The 16,153-nt window shown below is 38.2% G+C and overlaps 1 protein-coding gene across 1 annotated transcript in view; it reads left to right on the plus strand.

Moving 5' to 3' along the window:
• Nucleotides 1–16,153, plus strand: part of PARG (poly(ADP-ribose) glycohydrolase) — a 72,186-nt gene that overhangs the window by 19,324 nt on the left and 36,709 nt on the right. The window contains exons 8-9 of the mRNA XM_075109474.1: nucleotides 10,873–10,965; nucleotides 13,085–13,242. Of these exons, the coding sequence (XP_074965575.1) occupies nucleotides 10,873–10,965; nucleotides 13,085–13,242 (251 nt within the window). The remainder of the gene's footprint in view (nucleotides 1–10,872; nucleotides 10,966–13,084; nucleotides 13,243–16,153) is intronic.

The following is a 16,153-nucleotide window of genomic DNA, read 5'->3' on the forward strand; positions in this document are numbered from 1 at the left end:
CAAGATAAATATGTAAATAAATGAATTTATAAATATACCTTTTTCTATTTTCCATAAATATCACATATCCATATTACAGATGGTTTGCTCTTCCAAGAGTCTGGTTTCCTTTTCTTGAAAAATTGAAGTTAATTATTCTACTAGAAATCATTTTTCATTTGCAGAAATCGTTACTATTTTGGCCTAGAAAGTGTGCACATATATCATTATGAAAATAGCAAAGATCACTTTTTTCTACTGCAGGTGTTCTGTGCAGATTCCAGAATGTAGGAGAATATTCTTAAAGTGAGGAGTGATGGAGCATAGTACAAGAAGTCTTGTTTCTGTTAGTCAATGCTTTGCATTTACGAATAATTAAAATATATAGAAGCAAACTCCTATATTTCACTGAAAAACCTAGCAATGTGGGTTATTTAATTGCTGAACTGTAGCGTAAACCTAGTAAAACATGGGATAATATCTACAGAATGTGCTTAGTGCATTTTTTTTTTCCAAACTATAATTTCTCATTTGAATGTATGTTGCTTACATTGCTACGTAGTATACTAGCACATCTGGCCTGAACTTGCTAGTTTGAGAAAATGTGTCAGATGCAAGCAATTGAGTTAAGATGGAGTACATTGAATGTTTGAGAACTGAGCAGAAGAATCAGATGTGCCAATATTGGCAGTATGTCTGCTTCTTCTCTAAGAAGAATTGGTTGCGTTTTGAGATCACTGAGCTGATTTGAATGAAATTAAGAACTGTCTTGTCACTGAAATACTCCAACTGCAAAATTTTAAACAGCCGCAGAACCACAGAGCCTTTAAGTGTGTGTGGTCTTAACCTTAATAGCCTTAATTTAATAACTTTAAAGTTAACCTTAAGAAATTTTGGAAATTACCTGGACAATTTTGGAAATTATACTTCCCTTTTTTATAATAATTTCCGTTTTTCATCTAAAAACAAAGACTAAATGCAACATTTGAAGATGCGGTAACTGTAGTATAGTCTAGTTGGATTATGGTTGAGCTCTGGATTTGCACTCATTTGGAAAAGACCAAACTGTTTAAAAAACACTCAGTACTGTTATGTACGTGCATATCTTGGGAGATTTTTTGTTCTAATGAGACTTTACCTCACTCTTGTCTCCTAGCAGGTCTTATGAGCCATGTCAGTCTTTCCTGTATGTTTTGTTGTTTGAATGACCTGCTTGAAAAAATGATTGCTGTAATCAGTGATCCTGGAATAGGAGGAATTTTAAAGTACCAAATTGTTCTGGTGACTGGGTTTTTGATAAATCATTTTTATAATTGTCTGGACAGTACTAAGAGAAGTAAGCATTGTACAGAGATGTCAGCACTACAAATGTAGGCTTTTAAGCAAGAAACAAAATGTCCCAAGGCTGAAAATAGCCTATCCGTTGCTCCTTGCTGGATTTCATTTTAGTCCAGATGTTTTCAAATACTTTTCATTACATCAGATTACCTTTTTAAAATCTACACTGAAAAGGTCTTTTGAGTGTGCCGTGAAGGGTTTTCTTTTCACAGGAGCAGAAAGGAATTTGTCCCCGTATTGAACAAAATGTGAGCTTTTCTGGGGTGGGGGAACACACATCTTGTACACCCTCAGAACATTAGAAGCTAAGCATTATAGAGGAGAAATAGCAATGAGTAATGAGTTACAGGCTTAGTTTTCTGCACTTTCTCAGCAAAACAGTTGAGTATCTTTTAAGTGGTGTTTTGTAAGCACCACACAATGACTATTGCATCAGACTGTTGACTCGGAATTATCAGAGGAGGGATATCTACACATAGGGGGTGTAGATTTTTTTATTATATTGTTTCTTAAGTGTTTGTGGATACTTAATGCTTTGAGACAATGTAAAGGTACATCCTGAGCATCTCTTCCATAGTTTTTCACTGTATTGAGAACATTCCTGTTAAAAAAGAAAAGGGTGGGGGGAGGAATCTAGTAAATATAAATGTCCTGATTTTAAAGGCTATCTTCTCGTAGTTGCTTTTTTGTTTTGGGAGCAGGGGCCTGATGAATAAATTTCTTTGCTTCCATTGGATTATGTATAAATCATCGTTTACCTGTGCTCACCTGTCTATCCCCAATGACTAAGAGAAGCTTCTTTTGGTTGTGGTGGCTTTCCTTAGCTGCTTTGTGTCTTTAGGTTTGGTGGGGTTTTTTTTGGGTTGTGTGGTTTGTTTGTTTTGTTTTGTGGGTTTTTTATGTCTAGAGCAGTTAGAATAAAATAAACTGATGATGGTCAAAGCTTTTAAGAGAAACACTCTGAAAAAGTGTGCATGGAAGTAGGGAAGCAATAAAGAGGCATTGCCATCATTGGGATGACTATGAAGGCATAAATGAAGCGTATTGCGACTATATTCCCAATTTTTCTCATGCTTTTTCATCTGAAAAACTGGATTTGTTTATATTGCTTCCTTGCAGAGTTTATTAGTTGCCATGCATTCTTTAAAGAGGAGGTTTGCAAAGGTGGCAGAGTGTGTACCCTCGAGATGGTCTGAGGATCTTATTTGGCCAATATAATCTTAATTACTGGATATTTTTCTCAATATATTGCTTATTTTGAGTCTATAATTCTGACAACCAAGCAAAAAATAGTCTATAGATTTGTTGAAATCTGTAGTGCTATTGTGTTATCTTTAGCTGATCCATCTTTTCCCCTTCTGTCTGTGCCTGACTCTTTTTTTTTAATTTTGATAATGTTAAAGAAAACACTGTTTTCATAAGGACAGTAGCTGCATTGCCTCATGAAGCTTTTAGTGCCAAGATTATCGTTTTCAAAAGTGGCTGAGAAAAGTTGTAGTTAAATATCTAATGGCTTTTGAATGCTTCCACACTATGGTTCTTAGCAGGTGTTTCTAAAATCATAGCAGTATTAAACATTTTTTCCCCCAAGTACTGTGTTTAGAGAGGTAAAAGTTTTGAATGAGCCTGGAAACAGATTGTTTTCACCCTTAGCTTGTGTCTGTCAGATGATAGGGTTTGGTTTTTTCCCTCTCATGTTACAGCCCTGCTGTAGAAACAGGGTCATTGCCCTTTCCACTACTTTGTACTTTCCAGGAGTAACTCAAAAGTCAAACACTGCTTTCTAAATACTTTTCTTCCCAGGACTCTGCCACTGCTTTGGAAATGCTTGTGATGCTTCTACTCATGGTAGGATAGCTCTGCAAGAATGTGCAGGTAGAATGTACTGGTGGTCTGTAGAGAATCAGGGCTGAGGTTCCATTCATTGGTAATGAAAATGAGGTTAGATTTCCAATACCGTAGAAGTATAAACTGGGCTTCTAAAACCATTAAGAGGAGATGGAAATATAAATACACATTTTCCACTCCGATTTTATTTAGAATGTTTAAAAGCTTTGAGAACAAAGCTGCCATTGTCAGGGATGATACACCTGAGAGATCATTCCAGGGTTGGATTGGCAGAAGACGTGAATGAACCTTCAGGGGGGTGAAATTAAACAAAAATAAATTAACCTCTGCCTTGTAAGCTGTCTTCCTTTTTCTTTTTGAAGTGTCAGTTTATGGTTTTGATAAATGTCAGAAACATTCTTCTTCTCAAATAAGATTCTTCTCCGCATAATCCGTGTTATGTTTTTTTCCCTTCTTCCCTCCAAAGATTACTTCGTCCTTCTTCTGGTTTCTAATCAGACAAGTGCTCAAGAAATGGGATGGATTTGACAGCTAAGTGTGTTTCCTACTGAATTAGTTTTGTAAGGGAACTAAAGGAGGCAGATGAGTTTATTCTCTCCTGCAGTTTTGGGAGTTCATTAACTTAATTAAACAGGAACTAAAATTCCCACCCACCCATCCCCACTTGGCTTCTAGGTTTCAATCTTGTGTGTATATATATAATATTTTACACTGTGACAAAGAGCCTGTTGTACATAGGCATTCAAGTTAGTGGGCTGCAGCCTAGTGCCTCTGTCTAGGTGTCAGATACACTGACGGTTGTGGCACAATGTGCTTAAGTAGAATTCATCTACTCCCTGTCCAGAAGAAAAGGCTTTGTGGAGAGTATGACTTAATGAAGCTTGGTTTGGTTTTTTGGGGGTGTGTTAAGTTAATATATTAGTTTTCAGAGTCACCCAATAAGAACTTTTTTAGGCTTTTTAGTTGTCTTCCCCGCCTCTTCCAGGTAACAGATTGAGAGTCTGCTTTTAGGATTCTATAATGTTTAAAAGCACTAATGACAAGGATTAGGGAAAGAAAGGGAGCACAAGCTGGCAGTGTGAGGTTGGTTTCTTTCAGATAAAAGTCTTAAATGTCATAGTGGCTTGGTTGTTCTGTTGGCATTGAGGAGTTCTAGTCATGGATCTAGACTCCACCATGTTGAATCATTACACAGACAGCATACAAAAAGCATGCAACTTCTGTGTGAGACAGAACAAGTAAGTTAAGTACAGGCTGCTCTGGTCAAAAGAGAAAATGAAGACAACATCGCTTAGTGCAATAAAGGAGCAGCCACATGTTGTGATTGCTTAAGTACACTCAAGGTTTTGTATAAGTGTCATTTCAAAGGGAAGTCTTAGCCGGAGGGGAATAGCGAGGGAAATGCTTCAGGATGCCTGGGAGGTTCTTCAGTGGAATACATTTTAAAAAAACAAGAGTGGGGAGTAGGAATTGTTAACATTATCCAAAAGTGCACAAGAACCAATGTCTTACAGAATAGCGCAAGAGCATACCGGAACTCTTGCGTCTCATTTGACCGTGAAATGGGAGCCTTTGGAAGGGAGGCCTATGCATTGAATAAAAAGAGAAAAAAGCAGCATTTTAAATTCTGATGGGTGGAACAAGACTATAAACAATCTTAAAAAGAAATTAAGTCTGCAAACACAAGTTCCTATTGTCTTTGTTCCCCAAATATATTTCTTTTACTTTTTTTCAGTTTTTGCCTTCCATGTTATCCTCACCAAAACTGCAAAATTACAAAAGTTGATAAACTTTTTTTTCAGGAGACCATTCCAAGTTTTCTTAGACTTCATGGCATGTTCCACGCACATATTCCGTGTGTATGTCACTGAGCAAATCTTTCTCTTTGTGAGAATGTGAATGGTGTTGCTTTGTTCACATGTCTGTTGTTCTTTGAATTGCAGACTTGAAAGAGGCTTAACAATGATGTTCTGTCTAGGAAGGCTATATATGTCCTTATTTGCTATGCCTCTATTTGCAACCAAGTTTGTCAGCTTGGAAGGATTCATCATGTGGCTCTGAATGCCCTGTAAAAATATACAGAGATATTTTTTATTTGAGACAAATTAAAGACAGTGAAGAGAGAAAAAGAAAAAAGTATTTCTGAAATTAGAATGGATTCACTGTGAATAGAGTACGTAGACGTCACACAGGTTGTCTAATTTGTTTGGAGGCTATTACCACCTCTAACCATGTGATATCTTACATCAAAATAATTAGGAAAGCTGTTACTGGAAAGACAGTTCAGTATAGTAACTGATGGTACAGAGCGCTTACAAAGTGCAACACAGTGATTCTAAGAACGTGCATGAGGCATGGCAGCTGGGAAGGAAAAAGTTGGAAGGTCAAAATCCATTCGAATTACGAAATAAAAGACACAAAGTCTGAAGGAAGCACTCCAGTTTTCCCCTTTATCCTTAGGAACATGGTTCAGTTGGTCCTTGTCCTGCCACAGAAGTTAATATGGGGAAATAAAACCAAACAAATTGAAATTATTAAGCCATTGCTGTCTTAGCATGCTGGTTGCCTGTTGGCATGATGACTCTGCCTTCCCATGTGACAGATAGAGCTGTCCAACTTTGTGTTTTGTATGTGCAGTTTGTTTGGTTTGATGAGCTGTCAGATTTAGATTTAAACTCTCTACCACCACTATCGCCCCACGCTACCTCAGATTCTTCTTTTTAGGGCTGTCAGGCATACTCGTTCATTACGTTTTGGAGGACTGGTTAATAGTGACAAGAGGCCATTACTTATGGCGGCGTTTAGTCAGGCCTCTGCTGCAGTATAAATGTTCATTTTGCAAAATTGCAATGCAGGTTTGGCCAAGAGCTCTTACCTCTGCTACGGCTCGCTGAACCATTTGCATCTTATGAATTGGAGCCCTAAGTCATGTTCATTTAATCAGTCACTCCAGTGCAAATGCTGGTGAAATCACCAAGTGATTTCTTTGGCAAAAGGCAAGTCATGCTTTGCAACTCTGATTCCATATACTTTTCCCTCGGGGTATGACCCCTACTTTTATTTCATTCCTGAGGAGGACTATGAATGAAGTCAACAATGTTTTTTTGTTTTTATTTCAAATCCTGAAGGAAGCTGCGAAGGACATGTATGCATAATAAAGGAAGGAAAAACTGATCTGTTGTTTGAAACCAAAATTGCTATGATACTTAATGTATCTTCCTTTATCAAAAACTATTGACAACCGTTTCGTATTTTAGAATTTCTTAAGTTATAAAACAAATGTTATTTTTTAACAATGGAAATCCAATCTTTTATCTTAATTCTTGCATAGTTGTAGCCTTGAAAAAGATAGTACACAGTTAAAAGCCCATTACTGAATCAATACAGGCATTCCTGTAGTAGGTGGTTTACTTCATTGAGATGCTTGTTGTAACAGCTTCATACTAACTAGAATATTACTGCTTTTTCAGTGAGAAGAGTTGCAGCTGGTATCTGCTTTGTAGCCCATTGTCAAGGGGTGTGACTGGTTCTGTTTCACCTATCGCCCACCCTGCACAACATCTAATAATGCGTGACTTTTTGGTATGCTGGTTCGATGTATTAATGCAGAGCAAGACTACCCCCGTCTTGAAGTTATTTTCCTGAGCATTAGCAAGCTGAAAGATCTCAGAAAATTATCAGATGAACGTGGGAACTGGTGACGTGTGTGTGTCCATGTTTGGGGAGATAGAATGACACATCCCTCTTTCAGCAGCAGCAAATAAGTAGAATATGTAACGTGACTCTAAATATGCTGGATTTTACATCAGTACAAGTCACTGCTTCCTGAAGAGAGCTTCCTTCTAAATAAATCTTGATTCAGTCCCGTGACCAGGTAGTCTCTGTGCTGTTGCTAGGTTCTCCCTGGTTGGCATTTGCATCGTGGGATGTCTGTCACATGTAGCTGTGGTGTCAGCGCTCCACGTCCTGGAATCCTTTGCTTTCCATGATTGAGTGTTCTTTTTTTGCGGCTTTCAAAGTCTGAAAAGACTGTCACAGATAAAACCAGGCTCTGTGTCGCACTGAGCATAGCTGAGAATATGCACCGACAGGTTGGTCTGCAAAGCTGCAGCTGTGGTGGCATGCTGGTTTAGTGGTCAAAAGGGGACGTGGGCCAAGCAGCCAGGGGTTTGCACGCGTTATTTTTCATAGAAACCTCATAGGAATGTTACCTGGACAGGAGGAGTCCATGGGCGGAAAGGGGAAGTTATGGTTACATGGATGTGGCCATGACTCAAGTTACTTAGTGTTTTTTTTTTTTTAGAAACTCAAATCTAGGATGGATATGTGTATCTAGCTTACTGCCACTGTTCAGTCATGGGTTATGGCCCCAAGATATGAATGGGAAGCCCAGGACTTAATAGTTCCCCAAGGAGGTATTTTTAGAGAGAAAGTTTTTTTGGTTGGTTGTTTTAAATAAAACAGCACCTGCAGTTGAACAAGAGAGTTCTTAGATTACTCGCTGCAGCAGCTATTTTGTGAAGTTATAACATTTCTGGGAAGAAACAAACTACGTTTGAGCTTGAAAATAATTTATGTGCCTCCCTGCAATATTTAGGAGACCTTTACCTAAATAGGAAAGTATTCAAAAAAGGGATGCTTAGGCTGCTTGGTGGTTTGATTAAAGGGTGATGCAGAGTTAGGAGTTTCTTGGCAAGGTCTGTGGACTTAGCACTCACAATGATCATCTTTTTAAAGTTGTGGGGTCTTCTAAGTGACTTATCTTGTGAAAACGTAAGGTTTTCATGGCACCCAACACTTTGCACAAAAAACCATCCCACCTTATTTGTTATTTACATACAAGAATAATGTGTCTGAAGTCCAGTGAGAATACTTCTGGCCATTAACAGCTCCAACTTTTGAGGTTTTCATTAGTTGGAGGTCTAGTAAAAGTCCTGCATAGGAATAATGCAGAGAGGAGAGCATGTTCTGGTGCAACATTAGGAAGGTAAGGAGAAGGAAATACAGAAGTTCAGAGTTTAAGAAGTGAACTTTCGTAGTTATGCCTTTTGTATCAGAGCTGAGCTGTGTAATTGCTGGCCCTGCTCCTGTTTTGGGAAGAAATTGTCTCATACTGTTATACTGTTTTCAAAGGAGCATAAAGAAAAGGTTGAAGTCTTGACAGCTATGACAAAGTCCAGTGCCATAATGTGTCACCAGATAAGTGATACTCTATAGTCTGTGGCAGTCAGCAAAGCATAGCAGCCACTATTTATGTGTCAACTTTAAGAGAGGAAGTGTTACCCAAAGGGGAGAGAATATCAGTATTTGACAGCCTGGTAGACATCTGAGGTTAAATGTCATATTTTGAATAGATATAACTTACATATTCATTTTATGTATTGAGATCTGAAATTTCAGCCTTTAAATGCTCATTTTGATACTTTGTGGCACGTAAAAACATTGTGCCTAAGAACAGAGCAGTGTTTCCTGCTAGAGCAGATGGTGTTAAAGGTCAGGTCATAATTTTCAATATCTGACTTATACTGTGTAAGTATGTAGTTGTGTATGCAGCCAACAACAGGAGAGATATGCATCTTGTTAATTTTTTAACCTTAAAAAAAAGTTGACTTTCAGTAATAATGCGTATATTACTTGCATTCCTCCTCTACTATATCAAATAATGTTCATGTTTCCTAGGCTTGCTGTAAGTTCTCGTTTCAATTTAAAACTGGGATTGTTTTATTTCCCCCGTTCCCTACTGTAAGTTGTTTGTCCTTTGAGCATTTGTTTGGGTTTTGTTTTTTAACTTCCTGAGTACTCTTATCCCTTTATATCACTTGGGACAGGAGGGAATAGAGCAGAGATACTTCTATAGTTATTTTAATGATCTCGGAAGGAGAGAAGTTGTTAGCCTTCAAACAATATTTTCAGCTTGGCGTTTATGGGGAACAGCATGCTTTGAATCAGAGGCACTGTATTTTCCTCTTCTCAAAAAAATTGCCAGTATCTTTTTTTTTTTTAACATTCTGAAGTCTGTGTGAAACTTTCCACTGAAGCATGAATTTCAAGGGTTTGATTATATGACTAAAAGGATCACTTCCTGTGATTTCACAATTAGTCTTAAGTGTTGCAGAGACTAAAGTTGATAATATCTTGATGCTGTTGCATCCATTGTCTGTGGTTGTTTTTGTGTGAAATTGCTAGTAAATCCAATTATGTTCTAACAGTTTTACTTGAAAAATAATATTCTATAGCTTTAAAGCCACAGTTTCAGGTTTTAATGATTTTAATCTAGAAACTGGTAGAAGGTTGTTGTCTCAAATACAGATTCCCTGGATATAGAGGGAAGAGGGAGGCAGAAGGCTGAACCTTCCATTGCCCAGCTGAAGTCCAAGTTCTGTGTTCTCCTCTTTGCTTTTTGCCTTAAATGCAGCATGCGAATCTAACGGCCAGTCACATCTGGTGCCTGGATCCCTAGATCGGGGAAAAACTGTTCCACTGCACAGGAAGATGGAGAATGTGCTTTTCTCTCCTTGATTTTACTTCAGCCCGTTCATACAGCAGAAGTGTGAGGCTTTTGAGGATATGGCATGCTTTTGTGCCACTTCGCCTGTTGCAAGTGCGCTCCTTTATGTTGCTTTTTTTCTCACAACCCATTCATGTGCCTGTCATAGCTTTTCTTAGAAGAACATTGCCTATGGCAGAGAGCCTTTTGCACCTTTTGAAAATAGGTGTATGATAAATGAATAGGGGTGTGGGGTATGGGTGGGTTCATCTAAACCCTGGGGGTGTGATGTCGAGCTCAGAACTGGCGGTTGCAGCTTAGAAGAGAGACCCTGGATTTCCTCTGAATACATTGGCTTGATACACTTTGGCAGCAAAATTTGTCAGCTCTGGGACAGACAGTGCCAGGAAGGGAATTGAGAATAGGACAAAAGGAACCCTTCTTTCTGTGATGTGACTTCCTGATGTGAGTATAAAAGCTTCGAGAAGTCTTGTGCAACATTGGCATGCCCATTTTTTTTGAGTGTTGTCAATTCTGGTCCCTCCTTCTTAGGAAGAATGTTAGAGCAGGTAGAGAGGGACAGCTAAAATAGTCATAGCATCAGCTGTCTTACAGAAAGAGACTGAAATATTGCAACTTCAGCTCGTGGGACCTGGCAGGCTGTACCCTTTAATGTGTGTAATCCAACAGCTATAGTTCTTGAGGGAACATGGTAGGGCTGGACAGCAGAGAGCACCCAGGCTTGCATGCTCTTCGTACAGAGCATGTCCTGTTGCTGAGGCCCGCTGATCTGACCCAGCAGTGCGTTTCATAGGTCCGTAACAGGAGAGCGTCACAGGTACTTGTCTTGGACCGTGACCTGACTGTGAAAGTTAAGTATATCGTTCCAGTACTTTTGTGGTTCGGTAGTGATTTTTAAAATCAGTTTAGAATTTGGTACATTGCTTTGGAAAGAGTCAAATGATAACTTATTCAAGGTTCCTTTACAGTGATGCGTTTCCTCAGTTGCAACTTTTGAGAGTTGTTTCTGTATTTCAGTTAGTGGATTATTGCAAGGTAATATGCCATGAGGTACTAGCATGAAAAATGCTACAGATTTGCATGAAGCTAATAGGAGCTAGTTTGCTCTTGTTTCTTTTGGATGGGTCCTGTTTTCACAAACTTTTCATACAATCATGATTTCTGAGGTATAAAGCCTTCCCCCCACCTTCTTTTAACAGGTTCTTGAAGATGCAGAAGCTCAACATTTGTTCCAATCCATTCTTCCTGATATGGTCAAGCTGGCACTCTGTCTCCCTAGCATCTGCACCCAGGTAAGTAAACGCAGCTAGCTAAGTGCTCTGTGGCAGACCACTTTTCTGCGAACCGTAATTAATGGCTAAGGCTGAAACATCAGGGTCATGTTACAGTCTTAATGAAAACTATAGTTTTTATGTTGAATGTAACTGAGGCCTAGGGAGCAGAACGGAGAATGCACATCTCTAATGATACGATAGAATGTTAAAAAAAAAAAATATCTCGCTGTCATATTTTTAGCCTGACCTTCAGTAACACTTCCCTTTCTGTATGGTGGAGTTGCTTCTTGCTTTTCTTAAACAAATTGACCATGACACCTTCCAGGTTTGAAAATCATACTAATAAACTGAAATACTTGAATAATTTAAAAACATCTAATTTTTCTTTTAGAAATGTTTTTAATCCTCGAAGTAGTATTTTCATAAAGGCTTCATTTACTTGGGAGCATATTTTATTCTAGTTAGAGTACATACAAACAGTAACTAATTCTGTATTATTGTTATGGGAATCAGTTCTGTAGGTAGTAAAGCCGATAAAAGTGAATACAATTGATCAAGTGAGCGAGGATGTATGATAGGTAACACATTAGCAGGGTAACGACTCTAATTTATAAACACCTTTATTACAATTTTCTAAATTGATTTTGTTGGACAGGAGCAGGGAAAACCTCTCCCTACTTTGTTATGCTGCAGGGGTCCTACGGTACACATAGAATTTCAGAAAGTATGAGTATTTCTTAAACTTTACTAGTCATTTGATGGGAGAAGTTTTTGAGAATTGTATGAAGTTTCTGAACACAAAGTCAACTACAAGACTTGTAAGCTCATGTACTAATGCCTTTTGTAACGATGATGTACTGTTAGGCAGTGTCAATTGTAAAGAATTTTGTCAGAATCATTTTATTGTTTAAACATAAAGCTAAATTTGTTCCAATATAACATACTGTCCAAAATATTCTATTTTTATAGTCTTGGAGAACTTATTAGAGAGTGCTTCTTAGGCTTGTTTCCCGCTCTAGCTGTGTGACTTCAGAGATTGTAATATAGCTTGTTAATTAAATAGCCAGAAGACAGAATGAGATTCAGTGAATGTAGTAGGTATAAGAATGAAGGAAAACTTGTTTGTTTTGTGGAGTAAAAAGGGCTGTGTATTCAACAATCTAAATTAGTAGCAATTTCTGTATTCACAACTAAAAGGATTAAAATGTAGCTGCTCCGCTCTCCTGGCGCTAGGCGAATCATGATGGCTGAGAATATTGAAAGAAGAGGTGAAAACTGTGTTCTCTTTCTCCTGTCAAGTGGGTTTATCGTAACTGTTACAGGTCTCCTTAGCAGTCAGAATGATTTTTCTCCCCCACCCCCCTGAGTATTATCACATAATTAAAAAGAAAAAAAGCCTGGAATGTGGTGAGCGAAAAGTTCAAATCAGGAAGCTAAAGCCTGATAAAAGAGATGTGTAACACTTCAGGGTTTTTTTGGTTCCCCCCACCCCTTTGTTTCTTTTTAGATTAAAGAAATACTACCTAGAGTCGAAACGCCAAACTGAAGATCAAAGTGAAGCTGAGCTTTTTGTTCATTCTGATTATAAAAAAAATGGATAATCGTACGCTTTCTGCAAATATCAGTCTTATTTTTTCAAGTAGGATGGAAAAAAATACAGAGCAAGTCAGAGTGATGATCTGTGGCATGAATTCCACATTTCTTTGTAAAGTAGAAAACACAGCTATTGCTGCTGAAAGTGATCCTTAAGGGTTCTTAACTTTACACCTAATTGAAAGTGGGGTTTTCTCCAGTTTTTAAGATTGCCCAGGATTTGAAACATCCCATGCGTTTACTCCCCCCCCCCTTCCCTGTGGTTTTGTTTGATAAGTCATATTTTCTTGGTCTTTTGTTATTGATTAGAAATCTGCAGTTTGTCAAGCAAGCTTTTTCCGAATTGTCTTGAATAAACTGTTCTTGACTTCAATGGTGCTGCTGATTAAAGGGTTCACCAATGGCCTAAATTACTCTTGCACTAATCTAACAAATGTAATTTTGTGCTCCTGTTTTTTCTTTTAAAAATGGGTAAGCTAATTATTTTTCTCCTTCCCTCCCTTCTCTCCTACCCCTCCCTCCCCCTCACTCCTTTTGTTGGTAGCCAATACCCCTGCTGAAACAAAAGATGAATCACTCCATCACAATGTCACAGGAACAGATTGCTAGTTTTCTAGCCAATGCTTTCTTCTGTACTTTTCCACGTCGGAATGCGAAGATGAAGTCTGAGTATTCTAGTTATCCAGACATTAACTTCAACAGGTATGACACTCTGGAGTAAATGAAGCTGATAATTCTTCAATGAAAATACTATTGTTGTCGTGTAGGGGAGAAACTCATTTTCTTTCATGTTTCTGTCACTAACTTCGGTATTTTGCATTCTGTTTCTTCTTTTTATCTCTAAGGGGCAAAAAACCATGCAACTATGTAAGAAAGGATCTTGTGCGCAGAAATATGTGCTTAATATGCCAAATGTTTCTATTTTCATGCATGCACACGCACAGACATGCTCTTGCTCTGGCATAATTAGACTGATACAATTCCCTACCTCCTCCTAAGCCATTCTTTGTGAATGTTATATTTCAGTTGTGCTTCAGGTATTCTATATGTATTTAAATTAAAGATCAGTGTTTCCCCAGCCGCATTTCTGTTGTCTCCCTTGTGTCAGCAGTGGTGATCTGTGCATTAAGTCAGATCAGTAGGACTTGATTCTTCAGCATCCATACAATCTTTTATCATTTTAAGGCAGTTGTAGAGCTGCATGTTAAAATAAACCTGTCCTTTATGCTACAAGTTAGCCTAAAAAGGTTTCAAGACCACAGTAAGAATTTAATGAAAGATTCTCTGATTTTTAAATAAATGCTTATTCTTTTTTCCTCAGCACTAGCTTACAGAAAGATTTGATTAGAAATTTTTCTTCATATCTTTTAAATATGCTTATTTCAGTTTTTAATTGGAGAAGAAGATGGAGACGTTTCCTGCTGCAGAATATTATAGTTCACATGGAGTTGTAGATTAGAAATGAGATTTTGTTGTCTTCTGGGCACTTCTATACAAGTCTGTGTAGATCAGCCTTAAGTTTATTAGGCTGGGCTTGCATAGATTATTGATCTAGAGTGTTTCGTATTCCTCACAGTTGACATATATAGTGTATATGCTCTGAAAACTGTGATAACATATAAAAATCCTGTTACCTGTGATCCAGCACACTTGGGTACGTGTGTCATAAGAGCTATATTAGACTAGAATTTCCCAGAACAAATTGTCAGGTGTGTTGATGTCCTAATAATGGTTTTGGTGCTTGCTGACTTTAAGGTCTAGCACGGGGTGCTCTATAGTGTGTATTTCAGAAGAGAGACCAGGGTCAATGTCTTGGTGTTTATTCCAACAGTGTAGAGGGTTACGGAAGAGAAGTGTGGGTGGGCATTAATGTGCCATACAATTCAGCATATTTTCCACCATTAGTTCATAAGAACAAATAAATGAAAAGTACCATCCACACATTAAAAGAGAGTTATGTTCAGAGCAGTGAAAGGACAGTGAAGTTCTGGAAAGAGTTCTGTTTGACTGCACCAGCTACATGCTTTGAGCTGAATTTTATGGTTTTTTTTTTTTAAAGGACTTTAAGGTACTGGTTTTTGTTGTAATTTAAGCATGTTATAAATCAAGCAGTTAAATTCTTACCAGTTACAGAATAAAATGCTGTTGTATCACTGGACTAAATTCATACTCTCTTCTATGAACATTGCACAGCAATGTAAAGTCATGGTAGGACAGTGTAATACAGTGGTTAACGTGGGGCATAATATTTTGAACTGAATTTAAGTAAAAAATCCATGGCAAATTATTAGGTAGATAGATTCCTGATGTAGACTTAAAGGATCACCAGTATAAAGTGTTAACTATTCAGGATTTTCTGTCCTATTCCAGTCAGTCTTCTGTTGTTCTCTGACTTCACTTCCGAGTGCTGTCACCCATAGTAAGTTCCAACAATGTTATTTAAAAGGGGTAATACAGGAGGCAACCTTCAGGCCTTCCTCTTGCGTTATGGATGAGGTAATGCTCAGCTTTTAGTCACATAGGGTAGAAAGCCATTTCTATTTGTGTAAGTGCAAGAATATAGTTGCCAAACTGGAGAAAAGAAGGGATGCTGATGTCCTCTGGTTCTTGAGGATTAGAAGTGGCTCTTCGTCAGTGTTTGCCAATTTATGTGACTTTTTATAAACAACAGTTTCTTTCTACAGTCCTTTTTTCACTTAACTATTTGTTGGACCAAAATTTTTCCCCTGTGTATTTTGCATTTGGTAATGAGCAGATTAGTGAAGTAGAATATGAGGTGTGACAGGCAGTGGCTAAAACAGGAGGGGATATGTCAGTGAGGGGGGGACTGGCAAGATAAAAGCAACAGGAGGTTGACGACAGTGAGTGGTGGAGAGAGTACTACAAGAATTCAGTTTTTTATTGTGCTACTGTAGATAACCTAACTTCGTTGAAATCTGAAGTGAGGGGGGAGGAGGAATATGGATAGTATCCTATTTCTTTTTCTTCCAGTCAACCCTGTATTTTCTTGCCCTGAGAAGTTAGTTCTTTAGTAGTGAGGACAGAGAATAAGATCTCCTGTTTTCAGCTATTTCAGCTTGTAAAGACGACAAGGTTTGGTCCATTGCAGTGTGTATTTTCAGCTTTTACAAGAAAGCCTTTCATGAAGCTGGATATACTCAAAAGGCAGTGACTGAAGTTAAAATGTTTGTGGCTTTTTTTTCCTCTTTATAACAACGTTTAGATGTAAAGGCTTTGGGGGCTGCTGCTCCGCTCTGTTTGCTTAGGGATGGGCATAACAGATTGTTCCACACAGCAGCCCTTTCTCCCCACAGTGTTATGGTCTGCAGCTTTTCCCAGACTTGCTTCTTTCCTCAGCATAACTCGTCTGCTATGTGACTGTGAATGAATTACTTTGTTCGCTGGGTACAAAAATATCTGCCATGGTGCCCTAACAAAGCAAAATTACTGATCAGATGCATTTGAGGGACTTTTTCTTTAGCAAACATGGTGTTGCTTTGATTTCATTCTGTGTGCCTTTTCCACGTTCATACAACAGGCTTCCGCCCCTCCGCTCAGCTCTTTGAGAGGGAAAAAATAAAATTTGTGCCTTAAGTTAGAAACACAACTGTAT

The sequence above is a fragment of the Phalacrocorax aristotelis genome, chromosome 14 (assembly GCF_949628215.1).
Source record: "Phalacrocorax aristotelis chromosome 14, bGulAri2.1, whole genome shotgun sequence".
Taxonomy (NCBI): domain Eukaryota; kingdom Metazoa; phylum Chordata; class Aves; order Suliformes; family Phalacrocoracidae; genus Phalacrocorax; species Phalacrocorax aristotelis.